This window comes from Silurus meridionalis, chromosome 18, assembly GCF_014805685.1.
Source record: "Silurus meridionalis isolate SWU-2019-XX chromosome 18, ASM1480568v1, whole genome shotgun sequence".
Taxonomy (NCBI): domain Eukaryota; kingdom Metazoa; phylum Chordata; class Actinopteri; order Siluriformes; family Siluridae; genus Silurus; species Silurus meridionalis.
The window spans coordinates 7685845-7702704 of NC_060901.1; the positions used below are offsets into that span (position 1 = coordinate 7685845).

The 16860-nt window shown below is 36.6% G+C and overlaps 1 protein-coding gene across 2 annotated transcripts; it reads right to left on the bottom strand.

Annotated features, from left to right (window-relative positions):
• Positions 1–555: 555 nt before the first annotated feature.
• syt10 (synaptotagmin X) lies at positions 556–15870 on the bottom strand. 2 transcript variants are annotated; one of them, XM_046874291.1, is made up of 7 exons: positions 15194–15870; positions 13349–13784; positions 8201–8762; positions 4570–4690; positions 4208–4379; positions 3580–3709; positions 556–3316 (listed from the first exon to the last, which is right to left on the bottom strand). In XM_046874291.1, exons 1-7 carry the CDS (start codon positions 15444–15446, stop codon positions 3245–3247), a joined length of 1746 nt encoding a protein of 581 aa, XP_046730247.1. In that variant the 5' UTR covers positions 15447–15870; the 3' UTR covers positions 556–3244. The 2 variants fall into 2 exon arrangements, with proteins under 2 accessions (XP_046730247.1, XP_046730248.1); XM_046874292.1 differs by having other exon boundaries at positions 15209–15824.
• Positions 15871–16860: the final 990 nt, after the last annotated feature.

The following is a 16860-nucleotide window of genomic DNA, read 5'->3' on the forward strand; positions in this document are numbered from 1 at the left end:
GAATGTTTAATTTTATTCACAGAAATAAATCAACCCTTGATGTAAAACTTGCTTGGAACACTTGGAAGTAATGACATTACTGCTTCTCCCTTATCATTCACATTAACACAAGCCAACTGCAGACATGTGTAATCTTGTAAGTTAAAGAAAGCAAATAAAGCTTCCCTCAATGTTTGCTATACTGCCCTGTAATGTTTTTGTGTGTGTTGGAGTAAGCATTTGATCGCCCCACTAACCCTGGTCATTATTTGAGTATATCCAAGTTATATATTTACTTGCAAAGTAAGAACTGCAAAATGCAGCTCAGAGCTAAACTATTCACCTTTTGGTAATAAACATAAGATGCTCAAACATAAACTTTATCAGAAGCTAAGGAGTCGACCCAAGTCATTTTCCGTATTCATATACTTATGGCGATACCTTTTTCTCGCCAGTTACTTCCCAAGGCAACAATTCAGAGCTTTAACTTTCCTGCTGGACAACGTAATAAATCTATCATGTGCCAGAACCTGTGCTGAATATTTTCCATCAATTAAAAGAAGTCATAATTTGCAGTTTGACAAACAGCATTTATTTAGTTAAAGTACATAAGAAACAGATACAGTAAAATTACAATATTCAGTTTTTTACTGAATAGTTACAAAAGTTAGCACAAAACTGTACATTTCATGACAACGATTAATGAACACCTTTGTTTTTCTTTTGCCAGATACGATTAAGACAAAAAGCACTTTCATTTTGAACAAGTTACTATTCAATGGCTTAAAGAATAGCACTTTCAGCAAGTTGAATTCAACATTTCACGATAGATGCAAATTGTGTATAAAGTTATTTAAGTTCATATAAGATAATGCTATATAAGTTTATCTATAGATTGGATAAATTTATATATGCTTATCATACAAAATATCACCAAACGATCCATAGAAATGCACATTAACATAACTTCAAGAAACTCAAGTATTTATGCTCAAGTATTTCTGCACATTGGCACTGGAAAAGGAGGATATGTGCAAATACAAAGACTACTCCATAATTCAGTAATTCATATCTAAAACTTTTGAATATAAGCAACGAAATTGAGAGACTGGTGTCAACATGCTACAAGAATGTATTACTTGTGTCTTTACTGGGGAAGAAACATAGTCTTACTGTGCAAATTAACATTAACAGTACACAGCCTTTATATATTTGCCATGTTCATTGCATTACTTTTGTGAATACTTATAAAACAGAGCTTGCTTTTGTGTCCAATTGTTATTATTATATATTTCCAAATCAATGCAGGCCCTCAATCACTAATTGATGCTAGGAATGCTGTGTTGCTATGGTAACATAAAAACAATGGTAAATGGGAACAGAAAATCATAATTCTGTATTATACCTTTGGTCTAAGAATGTTGCATATCAATTTAATTACTGAGACTAATATGCATAATTGCAAGGTGCTCTAGTTTTGATGCTGTGTCAGCTGTTTTTGAGCAACTCACTGGGGGGAAAAAACAAAGAAAAAGAATTTCAAGCTTCTTATTTCCCCCATATGCCTGTTTTTTAATCAGTAACACAACAAGTTCATTAAAAAGCAAAACCATCTAGAATTATTCTAAGATCAGCTACATTTTGCTTTTAACTTCATATGAATATAAATTCAGTTTAACTAAACATATATGAAGGTTCAATAATTAATTCCCTGGGACACACTTTATCATAACTGTTCATTCTATGTCTTAAGTAAAGAAAAGTATATAAACAGAGGGACAGAAACAAACATCTCTAAATCTGAGCTCTACACCAAGATCTGTTTTTACAGATCTTTCACCATTACATTTTTATTTTTATTAATTAAAAAATATATTATTATCCTAGCTCATATTTTCAACACATTAGAATTTGAATAGTCAAAAATAGTGTAAACTTCAATAAGTGAGAAATAAACTGTAGTACTGGTAATTTAAACACTATAAAGAGTTTCTCTGCATTATGCATGTGTGCTTCAGTGCATATGATGAAGACATGAAGGAATGAAAAAGATTGTAGCAAACAAATGACTGATTTTGTTTTTTCGGTTAATGTATTTTAATGTCATTGTGTAGTTTGTATTGTACTTTGTTGTGCATTTGATGACTTATGAAAAGAAATCCGCATGCTACATTAACTGCTACTGTGAATTTCCTCTTTTACGAAATCTGTATTGTGATGAAAGCATCATAAGGTTGATGGACCACCAACTCATCCATGCTGTGAACTGTTTCCTAAAACTTGCATTTATTTTTCTAACTAAACTAAGATTTCTGCTCTGTTCTCACATTTTGTTGCATGTTTTTCAAGGTTTTAATTGGACATATGGCTTGCTGGCTTCTAGCTCTTGTTCCTGTCAGATTGAAGAAGCACCACTACTCTGGATTGCTTTCGTAAGCCTGAGGTCTTTCCTCAAATCAGGAAATTGTCGATTTAAATTCATACTTTACTCATTTTTTATTCTATATTTTGTGGACAAAATGGTTTTTGCATCTTAAACATTTAAGACAAACATTAGAATCAAAGTATGGACTAAAATGTGTCTAAATCACTAAAACGACAAACTGTGACCAGTTTTCTGATGAGCAGTTTCCTATAGGCTGCATTTTGATTGCAGACTTTAATATCCAGTTTCCTTTCCATCATGTGATCACTGATTTGACTAAATACAAAGTTAAGAAAGAGTGATTCACTTTACAATTGTAAGAAATGTACCGTGCCTATAAAGCAGGAGTATAAACATTTGCATACATTTTTCAACAAATCTACATCGGTCAGGTGACTGTTCAGGGCTCAAATCACACACAAAATAAAGTTTGATTTAAAATTTGCATGCAGCTATTATGGTTGTCATTTAAAAAAATAAATATTTCAAACATCAATATTGTCATCATTTTTTATATTATGCAAAAGACAAAAATTTAAAGGCTATCATTTGATATGTCACTAATGTCGTATCATTATGCTGTCAAAACATCGCCATTCGATATATTTTGTTGAATCACCCATTGCTTTTAATCCACACACTCTCAGCACAAGTTCTAGAGGTAACAGTGTCACATTAACTGTGTGTGCATGAGATACCTGCACTGCATGTTATCCTCTGCCAAAATGATGGAATTTTACAAGTTACAACAAGAGAATAAGAGCTATCTGGTAATACAAACCAAAAAGCATGGCCACTAAGCAAGGTAAAAAAAAATTGTCTTCCAGGATCTAGTTGTGGTTATGGAGTCTGTGGAGGTTTTGGGGAAGGACAGGAACCCTGGCTTTCAAAACTGGTTCCCCTTCCTGGCCACTGTTGGAGAGAACATTAAGATAGTGTTTTAGAAATGTGAGCAAACACAGGCTGCTATATGATCATTATGCTGTCAATCAGATCACACTAGATCATGGATTTAATAGCACAGAAATTTCACTAAGATTAGGTGCCAGTAGAATTTAATCATATTTATACTGTAGCATCCAATTCTTACTGATTATTTCTATATTAAACATCTCACACACTGAATAATGCTACTGTGTAATTAATGTGATAAATTGATGGTATCTTCTCTCTACCTCGCATAGGGAATGCCAGTGTGTTATGGGCTTGCGTGGGTAGGCCAGCATCTCATTCCAGTGGTCTCGACCCAGACCTTCAGCATCGGGGCCTGTTCGGCACACACCAATCACCTCATTGTGTCCAACTCTGGAAGGAAATGTAATAATATAGTATAGCATTATTGTGCACAAGTTCACAGTTGGAATAGTACTGTTCCTTTACAAAAGTTACACTTAAATATATGTGTCACTGAAGTGTTAGAATTTAATAACATACAGTTAGCTCCGAATGACTGATATCCTTTCGAAAAAATTGGTCAAATGAAAAAAGGAATAAAAAATACCAATGATTTTAGAATGTCATAATAAATTTTTTGTTATTTTTTTCTTGTTCCAAAGAAAACTATCAAATGCTACTGTTGTAATAAGGATGTTTGAAAAAAGGCCACACTAAGATCATACCACCTGTGTGTTATCATCTGATGCAGACTATACAGACCTATAGCTATACTCTGCTAGTCATTTTCACAAAAGTGCCAATAATTCTGTTGCAGATTCTAATTCCAAATGTTGTCAGTAGCTATGTCATTGCAGCTCAATGAAACTGCCACATGGTTGAAATGACCCATAGGAAGGCACCACTCACCTGTCATAATCCATCACCATAATTGACAGGCTGACCTGCTCCACGTTCTCAGGAGGAATGTCAAAGATGATGGCCTCGTTGTACGCAGGGTTGAGTGTGCTCTTTTTAGTGGTGGTCTTCCGTTTTTTTAGCCTTCGTCCATCGCAAATCAGTGACACTTTAACGTATGGGTCTGTGGAAACAAACACTCTTGTTTGGATTTAAGCATCGAACAACCATTATTAGACAATGACTATGTATTTACTTCAAGTCACTTCACTTGAGGCAAGGTTGTAAATTTCTGGGTAAGGATACTTATCTAACTAAATTAAATGTTATACAGTATACCTATCCCAGGTATGCCTAATGCAAGCGGCACTTACCAGAGGAGCCAGTGATGTCCATAGCTTTCAGATTTCGGCATTTGATGACAGTCAGAGTCATACGGCCAGCCGTGGGAAGGTAGCAGAGAGAATACATAATTTCCCCCAAATCCACACTCTCCTGCAATAAAACAAACAGCTCACATTATACATTGCTGAGGTTCACAAAATAATTAGGACACATATTACTACAGCAAAATATAAACACAACCCAGGATTAGACATGTTGGCAAACGATATAAAGTAAATTCCGAATTTTATTAGGAAATTTTGGTTGACATATTTAAAGGTAATTTATCTCCACAGTGAATATACCCTTGGACTAATTAGTCTAATGTTTGCTTGTCAACCTAATCAAAAGAAATTTCCTCTAGTGCTTCGCTTAAAACTGGGGACTGTTTCTAATAGTTTCTGTAAAAAATATTTGGGATTCATGTGGTACACATTTGATAATCAAATATTACAAATGCTCATACTACTTGTTATCCTTTTGCAATTTGCGACAAGAGTGTTACAGATTGTCCTTGACTACAGAATTACACATTTTCCTTGACATGAGTGCTACACAATAATCTTGCTTTGTTTGTTTACATGGTCCTATTAAATACTGAGAAATTATAGTCAAGTATGTGCTATACACAATTACTTGAACTGAAAAGTAAATAATCATTGCTGTGAATTACTAGTTTTTTGTACATATAAGATGTTGTATCTGCACAAAATGTCAATAAATATATTTAGAAAAACATAATCATTGCTTTTAAAAATAAGAAAATTCAGAAAGAACTGCAGTTATTAGACTTGAATTCCTTAAAAAAAAAAATGCAAAATCATGCTCCTGAAATTGTAGCATTTTATGGTAATTTAATAGGGAATCTGGTGCACTGTTAAAATCTTTATAATAAAAATGGTTATTATATACACTATATGAACAGTGATGTCTCTGGATGTAGTAGCATGAAATTGTCTCTTCTTTTGAAGTAGGAGACCCAAACCCCCATGCTCCATGGAGATCTTGAGTGGCCTGGAATAGAGCTCATAACCCCATTGAACAGGTTTGGGATGAATTGGAACGCTGACTGCGCCCCAGGCCTCTTTAGCACTTGACATTACTAATGCCCTTGTGGCTGACTGAGCAAAAATCACCACAAGCACACTCCAAAATCTAGTGGAACATCTTCACAGAAGAGTGGGCATTATTATGAGTAAATGGGAATGTGGAATGTGGAATGAAATGTATAAAAAAAATACATATTTTTGAGTATATAGTGTATGGACCAACTGACTCCCCAGATAATTTACATTTTACTTTTTATGGTTTAAATATATTCATTATGACCACTAATTATCACACATATAAGGAGTAATTACATACTATGCTTGTACTTGACTTCTTAAGTACTGGTGCATTAAAGAAAGAACTAATGGTGCATTCATAAAGGAAATGAAGGAATGAAAGTCATGCTGCAGCTGTAATCTTAAAACCTGCCCTGTTCTCATCCCAGGACTCATTCACTTATGCTTAGACAGAACATTCATTCAACACAATTGTATTGTTTGCCTTTCTAGAATGCAACTGTAGAAGCATAATGAGTTATTATTTCATTATTTGCCATTACCCTGAAGAGGATAGATTCCTTTTTAGATCTGTTCTTAAGGGATTTTCCTTTCCATGGTCAACTCTAGCATGCTCACTATAGATATCATTTTTCCCACAAGGCATCTTTGTGGCAATGTATATTAGTAAAGGCACTGTACACTGAGTTGAGCTAAAAGAATGCCTGTGTGAGGTGTTACCCATTATTTGTTCAGTTAACCATTATTCTGGCTAGTCTATTCTATGGATTAAGGGTGCAGTGGTACGTGTGGTACCCAAATTAAACCAATGGTGTCAACTAGGGATAAAATGGAGGGTTAGAATGCGAGGCGGAAGTGTGAGTGCTCAAGGGTGCAATCAATGGCATGGTCTATTCTGGGTGATCTGAGTAACCAGACAGTCTCCGTAGTTGTAGCTCAGTGAGCAGCTGGCTCTGAGTATTAGCTTTGTCCCTGGAGCAGTACAAGCTCTTTCATCTTTCATTATTTAATATTGACTAGTAATTAAGATGCTGTTTAATATATTACGATGTAGTTCAGATCTTTTGGGGCGCAACCATGGAACATTAAATGTTTTTGTATTTACTGATTTAATTTGATTTGTGGTAAATAAATACAACCTAAAGTATTTATCTGACATTAGGATGCCTTAGAGAGTCACACCATTTTAACTAATAATCATTAAGTTAAACTTTGTAAGGCTTTGTAAGGTTTTTTTTTTTATATAAATAGAGCTTAAGCAGCATGTGATAGACAACTAAAAACAGACCACCTTAGAAATAGAAAATGACAAGTTCAGACATAACACATCAACCCATCAAAACATGACAGGGACAATAATACACAGAGAGGTCAACAAAATTATACACTAGGCTGATGTACTGGGAGGCATCTAAACAACAAGAAGTAGATAAGATGGAAAAGTGGACACAACAAACAGTGTTTATCAAACCTACAGTGACTGATGTGTCAAACTTTCCGGAGTGGAGATTATGGCTTATTGTGAGTGAGTCACCACAATAAAACACAACTTTCAGCAGAAAACAAAAAATATGGTCAACTTCCCTTAAATCATCTAAAATAAGGAAGGAAGGAATGCTGTTTCGGGAATATAATCAGTGTTGGGGGTATGTATGGGTTGCATGAGGTTAGCCATTTTGAAAAGATAGTACAGGTGTTTAATTATATTATACCACCTTAATTTATATCTTTATTTTTGGAAAAACATAAGTCCCTGTATTTTTATTGGCTACAAAACAAAAGAAATGCATTATAACAAGTAATTCATACCTGTGCTCTGAAATACAGTCAATACTCCTGAAAATTAATTAACACATTCTGGCCAATTGGAATCGAGAATCCAGCAGCTCTGTGTTAATAATTTAATTGAAATTATACATTTATCGCTTGGAAAATAGTAAATTTTACTTCTTTAAGATGAGAACACTTCTTCGTAGCACAGAAGACTTCTGTGTGAAAAGAAAATAGCGCTTTTTAAGACTTAAAACATGGCTGTGACACAGCATGACTGAGGTTGTTACATAAACTAAAAGATCTGCTGAGATTTCGTTTTGAGTGGGATGAAGAAGTCAACAAGACAATAGAACATATCCAAAAGACTGACAGGGGGGAAAAAACAAGTAATGTTTGCTTTTTTTTTTTTTTTTAAATCATGTCTACAGTGCTGAAGTGGGATGGTAAGACATGGCTAATCAAAAGTCTGCAGCATTAGTCATGTCTAATGTCTGTAGCTCCCTGTGGCATTGCAGAGGGCTAATTTTGTCTCTCTTTGGATTAGGTGTGTGGGTGTCCGGAAGGGTGAATCAGTTTTGAGCTGAGCCCTCCTTCACACCTGGCTTTGCATAACAGATCAATTCACTTGATATCCTGATCTTCTCTTGACATACCGGTGCTTGTGAACTGTAGTTTTTGACAATGGCTTGCTATTGAATGAATGATCTGGATTGTAAATCACATTGATCAAACATTTTCAAAACTTTAGTATCACACTCACAAAGAAACACACAATACTCACTGTAGTGGATGCAAGAATGTCCTTCCAAACCACAGCCTCACGCGACAGGTCTGAGAGCTCAAACAGGTTGTCCACCACTACCTCGCCGATCATGTCATGACTTGTAAAGCGATCAAAATCATAGACGCTGAAGTGCAACTTGCGATTACACAGCTGATCATACTCCACTGGGAAACAGAACACCTCGTCAAATGTAGGGTTGAGTGTCTTTCGATGGACTCGTGTCTGGAACTTCTTTTTACGCTCAGGAAGTAAGTAAATCTTTACATAGGGGTCGGAGGTGCCTGTGAAGTCCTTGGCTGGCAAGTCCAGAGCTTTAAGGATGCGCACAACTAAAGCCTGCTCCTCATAATCGTACTTCAGTGCAAAGCTGAGCTTGCCACATGTCTCCACAGGCTCCTTGTTTCCTTCCTCTGAGTCCACAGACTTCTGCTTGTAGAGTTCTGGCTTTATGCGTCCAATGCTGACTGCTGAGGACTGTCTCACTGGCAGAGTGTCCATGGTGAAGTCCACACTGGTGACATTCATCTGCCGTCGAAGATGGCGACGAAAGGAATTGTGTCTAGGAATTGTGTAAGAAAGAACACGAGTTAATGCAAAAGAAAAAGGTCTTAATGTATCAAAGGCCAAAAAATTAACCCAGTCATTTTCAGAGGAACTGTAGACGCGGGCAGGCTGGCCATTAGAAAATTCTCCACATTTTCCAGTGGATCACTAGTCTTCTACATTTCCATTATTCATTTCCTGGGTTTGTGGATGCATATAGATTAGACAAAGCTAAAAACACAAACTATAGAAACAGTGTAAGATAAAGAAAAAAACTGTGCTTAAAGTTGGTTAGGGTAAAAAAATGTCATTTCCAAATTGGCTGCTGCTAATTGTAAAGATAAGAAGAGCCAAAATGAAAAAGCAGGTATTCTCTGGTATGGCCTAGATAGCATAATAAGCTGTTCTTCTGGAGCAGCTGGTATTTACAGTGGTAACTTGTTTGTTTTGTGCTTGAATCCCACAGCTTTTATTATTGAGTTTCTCAGAAAATGTACTAATCTACTTAAAGGGAAATGTTGGCTGGCAAGAGATGAATATTATTTCTCGGATGCATTTGTAACACCTCCATGCCTTGGACACTGTGGCACACATACTGCAGACAGCAAGAACATACTGTACTGTTATTCTAAACAAATGTCTTTTGTTTACATTTTTGTTAGTGCTTGTGCTCCTAGATAGCACCAGTACAAAAATATAATTTTCATTTAATTAAATCAATGCTTTCTTAAATATGTATGTGTATAAGTATATTATATTAAATATGTTTACTCAAATTACTTCAATTTATTCCAATTGTTTGTGTAAAAGCATGATATTCTATCCAGGTAAATCAAAAAGCAAACTTTTGCTGGCCACAGCAATATAGAAACTATGTGATTTTGTACACATTTAGGGGGTTCTAGTGGTCATTTATTTTCACATTCGGTCTTGTCTGTATCTACCAAAAAAATCATATTAAATGTCAGCTGGTTGCTTTATTTCACACTTATTTCACACAGAACAGATTTTTATATTTTATTGTTAGGATATATGTTTTAGGATCTTCATTTCCTCACATGTACAATAACCTCCATATCATACTTATCCTATACCTATTATCCTATACTTGTCCTAGCAACTAACGATATATTTTCACAACAGAAAATATGCAACCGTTTATACTATACTTTAACTGTATACTTCGAACCTTTGAAAAGTGTCGGACACTAATGATTGTGCTGCACAATCAATATAACATCTTAAAAGGGCTTAAAATGTCCATGTGCTCTTGGACTTTTACTATATCTGTGCGTTTACTGCTTGACTATTTCAAAGATTAATTTTAAAATTGACAATTTAATGTTTTTACAAAACATGTAACTCAAAATATTAATGTATATGAATAGCTGGGTTTTAAAAATCAGATTCTTATAATGAGTTTTAAGAATTCAGCAAAAAATAAGGAAGTTTTACTGATCATAATGATGTTTTTGTCTAAATCTATAATGAAACAAACTGCAAACAATCAATGTGGATTCGGTGAATAATTCAAATAAATGTGACATAATTTTAATAGGGATATTCAGCTTACTCTCATGTCCCTAGGAGAGTAAGAATATCTACTCCCTGCCACTTGATGCATGACTGTTCTTAATAAGAAATCCAATATGACATATTGTTATTATTCTCTTTTGGTCTTCCAACGCTGTCTTCAAATCTTATACACACTGTTTTCTAGTAATGGTTTGAAAACACGATTATTTCAATCAGTTTAACTGTTCCACAAGGGATAGTGCTTATGCTGTTTTTTTCTAGGTTTACCATTTGATTTCTTTCCTCAAGATAAACAAAAAAAAAATCATTAGAGTAACCTTCTCTTTCCTCTATTTGGCTCTCCTTGGATGGTGATTATCTGCCCAACATGGTCAGACCCAGCTGAGCCTGACGCAAGAATAATGTGTCCATGTTAGCAACCAGATGGCCAGAAAGTACCAATTTCTAAGCCATTATCTCCACACAGACTAACCCATATTATACACTTAACTTTTATATCACAAATTAACCTTTATGACTAAACATTTTCATTCTAATTCTTGCTCTGAAATATTGATGAACAACGTTTATTTCTCTTTTATTACTTTTCTCTAGAATGCAGTTACATTTTGTATTAGATCTTGACTGTTGCATAAGGGTTTTTTTAGGGGGGGCGGGGGTCTTCAACAAAACACAAAAGCTGTGCAATTCACACATTTAGCAGCTTGTGATTTCAGGCATTCAACCATACAGCCCTCTTGGCATGTGTGTACTTTAACATAGCTGCTCTATTCTGCCACATGAGCATGCAAACACACCACCAGATGCAAAATAGCCCCTTTTTCTCTTTCAGCAAGATAAAATTGCCCAGATAACTGTGATCTCAAGAATCCCTGGCCAATATAAGGCCGTTAAGGCTAGTGAAAATGTATCGCATGGAATTAAATAGCTTAATGTTCCTCATATCAAAGAAGAAGAATTGAGAACAGTTTGAAGCTGTAGCAGTATCGTGGTAGTTAATTTTTAATGAGGCATGACCACAAATGAATACATTGTGGCTTTGAGGCCACAATGCAATTGTGTGTGGAACATTATATTTAATACATTCCCTTCAGGTATTTATTCGGCAGAAATCAGCAAAGAAAATCTTTGCTTTGGTAATTTGGTTGAGGTATTTGGCTTCAGGCTTAGGCTCCCATGACAAGGATGGTCTATTTAAGCTGATTTCTCAGTGTCTCTGGCCTTAATAGTATTTTGTGGTCTCAATATTCAGTCATGGTCACACTTTATTAAATAACAGCCACCTCAGACGATCCGATGAATGTGACTGAAGAAAATAACAAGAAATTAACGGTAGTCATGTGTTAAATCTAGTAGCTCTAACACAATCCATACAACTAATCAGCAAAACAAAAACAGGTCACACGTAAAATGTAAAGTAGGAGAAAAGATGGAAACCAAAGAGACAGCTTCCAAATGAATGAAGTAGGAGTAAAAAAGATCCTTCTCCTATTTTATTATATAGCTGACCTTTAAGCTCCCTCATCTGCCCTTTCTGTGTATCCTATCAACATGTAATTTAAGAGAATACATTGTTTATTAGGCTGCATCAGGGTCCTAATGACAGCTCTGTGGGAACTCAATAATGGCCACCATCAGTAGAGGAGTGCAGCTGTTCGTTATGTCCCCAGCAGCACAAGTATGTTACAGTATGTCGGTTCTATTGCATGGCAATACTAATTACAACCCCTTTCACTTTAAATGTAGCGTTGAGAACCAAACAAAGAGGAGAACAGCTGATTGTTTAATTGCCGTTGTCATGGCAGCATGTCTCGGGTGCTCGGGCTGGAAGGCTGTAGTGATTACAGGGCTAGTGAAAGAAGGTAGGGGGCTCGCTGCAGCCTTGTCAGACATAGAGTGAAAATAGCAAACGCTGGCGTCACAAGCCTTTAAATTTGATATAAACATCAATCATTATTTTTAATTTTGTTTCTTAATTGCAATGACCTTGATAGCTAGTGAGGCAACACGGACTAAAAGTTTGATTTCCTTACTTAATGGAGTTTCAGTTTACATTTGCAAACATGTTATTCACTTCATTCAATGTATAAAGTGTCAAATCTGTGCTATTTTTTCACAATAAAATAAGAAACAAAATCAGATATGGACTTGTATAGAGCGTGAATGGCTTAAAACCAACACATAACGCGTGTCCATTATTCTTTACAACCCAATGCCATACAGAATTCCGTGACATTCTGCATTTGTTTGGCCAGTGTTCAAAAAGCCACTTTATAATGTTCTCAGGTTTTGATCATGTAAATGTGAAGTCCCCTTTCAATAGAGCTGCCAAGTTGCAAATGTTAATTACTGACCTAGAGTTAATGAATGAATGAATGAATGAATGAATGAATGAATGAATGAATGAATGAATGTTTAACAGTACATATCCTCCTGATGGCCCATGTGTGTATGTACACGTGTGCAGAAAAGATGGAAGAAATATCACAGGGCTGTGAACTCATCTTTTTTAATATAAATAATTCATTCATTTGTCTTCAGTAAGGGCTATTTCTTGGTCAGGTAAATTAGATTTGCCTGCCCACATACCAGCATGTTTTAGTCACTGAGAAGAAACCACAGAGAACTTCAAGGAAACCCACACAGACAGTAACCCAAGCTCAGGGTCAAACCCCTGATCCTGAAATTGAGATGTGGCACACTAGCTACGCCACAATGTTTTAAAATATGATTTTGATAATTAAAGCAGCTTAAAGAAACATTTGAGACACTGTTTTTAAGATTGCATTATTATAAGAACTGCTGTGCATAAAACAAAAACTTGAAAAATGTGAGTAGAGTGAAGAGAAACTAGTCAGTGATTTCAATGGGTGTGAGGAACCTGTAGAGACCTTGGCGATGGAATAAAGTAAAAAAAAAAAAATCTAGGAAGAAGAATGAAGTTTATAGAGGTTTTGTATTTAAGAGAAGTAACTGAAAGGGGTTTAGTGAACCTGGAAAGTGGGAGAAATAATGAAAGTTGCGATAAAGATAATCTCATGAGAAAAGCCAGGAGGACCTGGATACCTGGAGAAGGAGGTGGGCTCAGTGCTCTGTTTCTGAATCTTGGCCTTCTTACTGAGGCGTTCGCGTATCGTCTGCTGCACCTCAGCCGGGATGTCTGGAGATGTCTGGCTGATCTTCATGGCTGCCTCAAGTGACTTCATCGAACTACAACCGTTTACCTTCACCTCGGGCACCTTCCTCTTCTGCTCATCCTCTTCCTCTTTCTTCTCTTGCCTCTCAGCCTGTAAAACCTGACGCTCTGGAAGTGAGGGCGTGACATGAGGTGTGGGCGTCGGTGCCTCAGGTAGCAGCCCTTGTGGGACAATCTCGCCATGTGAAGAGAGCGTCTTGCTTCTCCAGATGGGCCAGCACAGCTTCCAAAACACAAAGAGAGAGACTACCAACAGGGCGAGTCCACAGAAACCCACGAGCACAGCTAGGAGACTTACAGAGATGTCTACAGGCAATGAGACGTGGTTTAGTGGAGAATAGTAGAGAGGGCAAAGTGAGAGATTAAGAGTAAATAAAGGAGACGAACAAGAGGAAGAGAAGACCAGGAGAGGGAGAGAAATAAGCATTGGCAAAGTGAAGAATTGAAAAGACAGACAAGACAAAAAAGGCCAGCAGCAATGAAAATGTGGGACACACAGGGAAGAGAGTAATAGAGAGAAAGAGAAAAAAAAAGAAGGAAATGCATAAGAAAAGGGGAAGAATACTTAAAATCCTGTATTGCAGAGAAGGGAACAGAATTACTGCATATGCATTCAAACTTTAAATAGAAAATGACAAGGGAAGTCGTTATGCAAATAAATCACAGTTTATAGCATTATAGCCGTTTATCATTTTTAACAAATCTTGTGTTTTTTCTACAAGTTCCAGAGATTCAATGGCATATTTACATCGTTTACATCATCATATTGTATGAAACACTTAAATTTAATGAGTAAAACATTTCTGTTACACAAACCACCTGTGGGAATGTGTGTATGTATAGAAATATGTGTGTGAGTGGAAAGTGGTCCTGCGGCGTATCTCGAGGTAATGCGATGCAACAGACACGTTTCTAAGACACAGGTGTCACCATAGCAGCAGACTGGGCTTCCTGATCCTAGTGCTCAATGGAATAATTAATGCTCCATAAACATTTTACCTTTTGCCCAGGGACGTGTTTTTGACATTTGCAATCCAAAAAAATGCATTTTCTTTTAATGATTAGCACCAAGTTGCAGTATGTGCATGAATATGTCACATATAACAGCACAAACATTTATCATAATATGGTTATATAAGTACAAGGATAATATCTTATATCATGATAATTAATCTTATATGATGATTTTTTTTTTAGTATGCAACAAAAAACAAGAAAGCAATATAGCATAATGTATTTCTAAGTAGAAATAAAGTCAGTATAGTGAGCATTTACATATGTCAATGACTAATTATAGTTCATGTGTATTACTGTGAAATCAGTGGGAGGTTATATTGGGCACACTTAGTAGCCAATCTTTAGTATATGTGCAATGTATTTTCCATGTTGTATAAGACTGCATAACAGATTCCTCTTTCTCTGCCTTAATAAACCGAATTTGATTAGATCATCAGTGGAGTTTGGATTTGTTCAAAATTATGAGTCATGTGCTGCAAAGAACCGAAGCTACCTGTTGCATTCCAGCTGCAAATTTGCATTCCAGCTGCAAAGAGCACATTCCTCTTTGGGGAGAAATTGCATTATAATCATAAGTGTTAGAAAGCATTACTCGAGTATTCTTTTAGTATTGGAGAGGTTTGGAGAACTTTCTTGCACTGTTCTTGGTTTAAAGCACTATTTAGGAGTTAAATGAGGTCAGTTTAAGTTACATTTACCTGAACTGCCTTTACCTGGTATGTTGCTCTCTGTTGGAAAGATGTCCGCGCATTTCTCCCTATCGACGTGGCCGGCGAGGCACAGCTCGGTGATGATCTGCAGAGCCCGCTGGCACAGGCTCACGCCGTCCTCGGTGCGTGCGCTCATGTCTTTCCGGTTAATCCATTGTATGCTGGAGGAGCCGCGCGCGCGAGGGTTCATCTGGACGCCGGGGAACGGGAAGCGCGCGCGACGCGTCCACGTGCGTCTCATTCATTTGGCACCCGCAACAACTCGCGGCGCTCGCGGACGCTTTTGGAGAGCGTGGACGCGCTGCCGCGTGCTTAGTCACGAGCCAATAGGAAAAAAAGGGCACAGAGTGTTCTGACACGCGACGCTGTCTGCCGGACCCAGACTGTACATCTTGTTAATGTTCTCATGTTTGCCATAAGTCACACCGTGGCCACCAAATAGACCTGGATCCAATGACATTAACTGCGCAAAAATGAGCAGGTAACAGCAAAAGTGAAAAGTTTCTCAAAGGAATACAAATAAAACATTTTTATAATATCTACAGATTTGATATAGATTTTTTCCCCATGCATGGCCATGAAGAGCTTGAACTGATATTGTATTAGTTGTATGGCAAAGGGATAAAATGTCAGTTGCACATAGTCCACTATTTCTTCAGTTCTCCATTCAAACTCCAAACCTATCGCACATAGTCCTCTGTTTCTCTAGATATTTATACACACCCGCCAAACCTATTGCACATAATCCACCATTTTCTCAGTTCTCCACTTAACTTCCAAACCTATTGCACATAATCCACTATTTCTTCAGTTCTCCTCTCACAACCTCAAAAAGTATGGCACATAATCCACTGTTTCTTTATTTCTCCACACACAACCTTCAAACCTATTGTATATCGTCCACCGTTTCTTCAGTTCTCCACACACAACCTCCAAACCTATTCCACATAATCCAACGTTTCTTCAGTTTCCAACCGAACCTCCAAACTTATTGCACACAGTCCACTATTTCTTCAGTTCTCCATTCACAACCTGCAAACGTACTGCACACATTTCACCATTTCTTTCGTTCTCCACTCGACCTGCAAACCTGTCGCACAAAACCCAAGTTTCTTCAGTTTTCCCCACACACAACCTCCAATTACCTTTCATATAGTATATTGTTTTATTTGAGAAGCCAAAGATAAAACACTTGTTATTTTATATACAACCTCATGTTATTTGTGTATGGAGACATAACCAAGAAAAACTAAGCTTGGAAGGCACCAAAGATAGTTGATTACCCTGACAGGTGTAGGTAGCCTGTACACTTTTATTTTACTACTCCTCCAATATAAAGCCTACACATAACATTTACATTAAACAATCATTTTCATACTGATCAGTACATTATTTAATTTTAAATAAGCCCTTCTGCTCTTTTCCTTTTCTTTTATGATCTTTCTGTTCTTCTGATGTGAATTGTAATAACAAAAAAAATGTAGCCCATGTTATAATGAAGCATCTTGCCTCTGTGGCATCTCAGACTGTTAAAAGGTAGCAAAAGTGGGCAGCAGTGAGAAAGAAAAGACGCATGCCCTAATTTACACCCTCTTAAGGCTGTGTTCACACTAGTGAGTGACAAAGCTTCAGGAGACCATTCATTTCCTATGTAC